The sequence below is a fragment of the Gymnoscopelus microlampas genome, assembly GCF_963454915.1.
Source record: "Gymnoscopelus microlampas genome assembly, chromosome: 9".
Taxonomy (NCBI): domain Eukaryota; kingdom Metazoa; phylum Chordata; class Actinopteri; order Myctophiformes; family Myctophidae; genus Gymnoscopelus; species Gymnoscopelus microlampas.
Window position 1 is genome coordinate 9,696,838 of NC_139946.1, and position 3,207 is coordinate 9,700,044.

A 3,207-nucleotide genomic window follows, 5' to 3' on the forward strand; every position below is an offset into this window, starting at 1 on the left:
AACGCAACCTGCAGCTACCAATATTTACATGCAACTTTGCAGAAAAACAAGCCCAAAGGTCGCTTATTATAAGCAGACACGGCAGCACTGGTCAGGGGTGGAGGAAGGGGGGTATTTAACTATTAATAGTTGTGTTGGAATGCCCTAAGCCAGAGAGAGGCACTCACTATTAGTGTGGCTGTGTTACTTGAAGTTGTGACATGGCCTGCAGCGCAAACACGGAGCTGGAGAGTTGTACAAGACACATAGCTCCTTCTGAGGAGATCAGCACACAGGAGGACAAATATTTATGTGCAAAAGAGCCAGAGATTGAGCCTGAGCCTCAAATCATTCCTGACGTCATGCTGCAGGTAGAGGGAGAGTGTTTCTATGTCAATCGTCAACACCTGGCCCTTCAGAGTCCTTACTTCAGGGCTCTCTTCTTCGGCTGTGGCAGGGAGAGCAAGGCACGGCAGGTTGAGATCAAAGGAGTGGGCCTGCAGCAGTTCCGAGTTTTACTGGACCACACTCAGACATCTGTTCTACCTCTGCACAGAGGTAATGTTCTGGGAATACTTGAGACGGCAGATTTCCTCCAGCTGGAGCGAGCCAGACTCCTGTGCTGTAAGTTCCTGGAGAGGGAGCTCCACCTCAGTAACTGCCTGGGGATGATGGCCTACGCCTGGCATCTGGGCTGCACACGGCTGTACATGGCAGCGAGATACGTAGCTCTCACCCACTTCCCAGCCATCGCCTCAGAGGAAGACTTCCTCTCCCTATCCAAGGAGAGTTTGGCCGACCTTCTCGCCAGCGATGACCTCTCCGTCCCCAAAGATGACTTGGTCCTGGAGGCCACCATGCGCTGGGTAGCCTTTGACCCCGATCGAGATGAACACTTCCAAGAGCTAGTTGAGCTGGTGAGACCTGAGTTTCTGTCTGTATCTTATTTGACAGAACTGTTGACCCACCTCAAAGGGTCTGACCCAAGAGACAAACTCATCTGTAAATTGAATGAACATTTCCCAGGCGTTTGGTCTATGGGCAAGTCAGTGCATCGGGCAAGGGCTCAGGACACTGTGTTTGTACTGGGAGGGCCCCATGACCAGGAAAAACAGGCACTGTACCAGTTCTTTCCCCACAGTGGCAGATGGCAGAACTGTGCCCCTCTGCAGAGGAAGAACCTCACTCAGTACTCTGTAGCTGCAGTAGGTAATGATATGAATCATGATGGAAATGAGAACAACAGGATAATTATTGTACGATGGTGTTATAATGTGCCATTTGTAAGTGCATGGATTAACCGCATTAACCCTGGTGTCCCTATTTTGGGCATGTTGTGTGAAAATATGCGAACAGTTTCAAAATTTGTTTTAAAACTTTTTAAAAATCACAATGTATCACTTTGTGACGCGTTGTCAGATTGTAGATTGGCTATTTTCGCTATTCTAATTCATTCACTAGCCATTTATGTTTGTCCAACACATTTAAGGTAATGGAGAAAGTTTACACATTGGATGCCAAAACTGGGAATTCTCCTTGCAAAAAAGACTCCATATTTCCTTAACTTTTTACAGTGGGGAAAACCACTCATTTTCGATCCAAGATCACTCGCGTGACTCGCGTGAGAGATGTTATTGTTCCAAGCGTTAGCCAGGACCATCCCCCATCGTGCACGCATATATTGTTTACAATCGGGTGCTTGCCGTGGAGTCTGCAGCAGTAAACAGCGTAGCGCTACAAACGGTGAGATCTCTGGCACTCAACGTCACGTCACTTTTTTAATAAAACTCTGGCACCCAATGGGTTAACATTTACCATTAGAGGGTTACCATTTCATTAGATGGTTGATACAATTTCGCTTTAAGGTCAAGTTTACTGTGCCACTTGTCACTATGTCAAGTCTATGACATTTGTTCCTTCTCATTCTACAATCATGCAGGAGACAATGTAGTCGTTACAGGAGGCCACTTCCGGGAGGTCCTGTGGTACATCGTGACCTGGGTCAAGATATATGAATGTGGGAACCATCGCTGGGTGGAAGGGCCAGAAATGCAAAAGGCCAGACACAGCCACTGCTCAGTGGGGATGGATTCAGCACTGTATGTTATGGGAGGGAATATGGACGAAGGGCTTGTGTCTGATGTGGAGAGGCTTGTCCTGGGGTCGGAGGAGGGCTGGGTGACTGTAAGCCCCATGGTGAGAACTGTGGAGAGAGCAGCCATTGCTACTCTAGATTCTAGTATCTATGTGGCCTGCGGATTGGATGAAAACGGGGATGTTTATTGTGGAGTTCAGAGGTACCTGGTTAAGGATGATCAATGGGATGTAGTCTCCTACTCTCCCTTTCCACGGTGAGTTAAACTACATTAAAAAAAAACATCTACATCTCTCATAGACCATATTCACACAGCAGTCATTTTGCTCTTCTTCACCGCACCCCCCCCCCCCCCCCCCCCCAAGTATGGAACAAAAGCTAAATAGCTGCAGTGTGAATGGTCAGTTATTCTGACTGTTACAACCTAGTATCGCATAGCCAGACGATCAGAGATCTCCGCTTACTGATTCGTCTGGTGACATCTACATTTGATGTATGGGCTAGAACTGTGACAGCCGTTGACAAATCTACGCCTACTGCTCTGAAAACAAATCATAATATGAAGAAGACCGCCATGAAGTTCTGCAAGGCAGTTATTTTTTTAAATCTCTGAATTGTTTCCACCTTATTTTAGCACATACATATCATTTACATGTCACCAGACGGCAGACTTCTCTGATCATCTGGCTACGCAATACAGGTTATGCCATGCTTTGCTGATTTACTTTGTTAGGGTCGGATATGATAAATAGCTGTTTGTTAGTTTTCCAAACTCTTTACATTGATTCTCCCAAGTAACAATGGTCTTCTCCCTAACCAGGTATGACCTTATAGCTACAGAGCTCAATGGTGCCCTCTATCTGTTTGGAGGTCAGACACTGCGTCTGGATGTAGAGACAGGTGAATGGACTATTCTAGAAGAGGAATGCCTGAACGGGAAATTCTTCAGTGGCTGCACAACAGTCAGTGGCCAGATATACCTGGCCAGTGAGACGAAGACCAAGAAGACGAAGACTAACATGGTACTACTAGATCCCTACATAGACACTTGCATCGAAATCGATGATGCCATACCCTGCCCTGTGCCCATAAGAGGATGTGTTACCATGCGATGGTGGTCACCTGATGAATAA

General features: G+C 46.7%; 1 protein-coding gene across 1 annotated transcript; it reads left to right on the top strand.

Moving 5' to 3' along the window:
• Positions 1–200: 200 nt before the first annotated feature.
• LOC311051387 (kelch-like protein 23) lies at positions 201–3,207 on the top strand (the record flags this gene model as incomplete). The annotated part of the gene is made up of 3 exons (XM_084065950.1): positions 201–1,188; positions 1,919–2,330; positions 2,895–3,207. 3 exons carry the CDS (start codon positions 201–203, stop codon positions 3,205–3,207), a joined length of 1,713 nt encoding a protein of 570 aa, XP_083922076.1.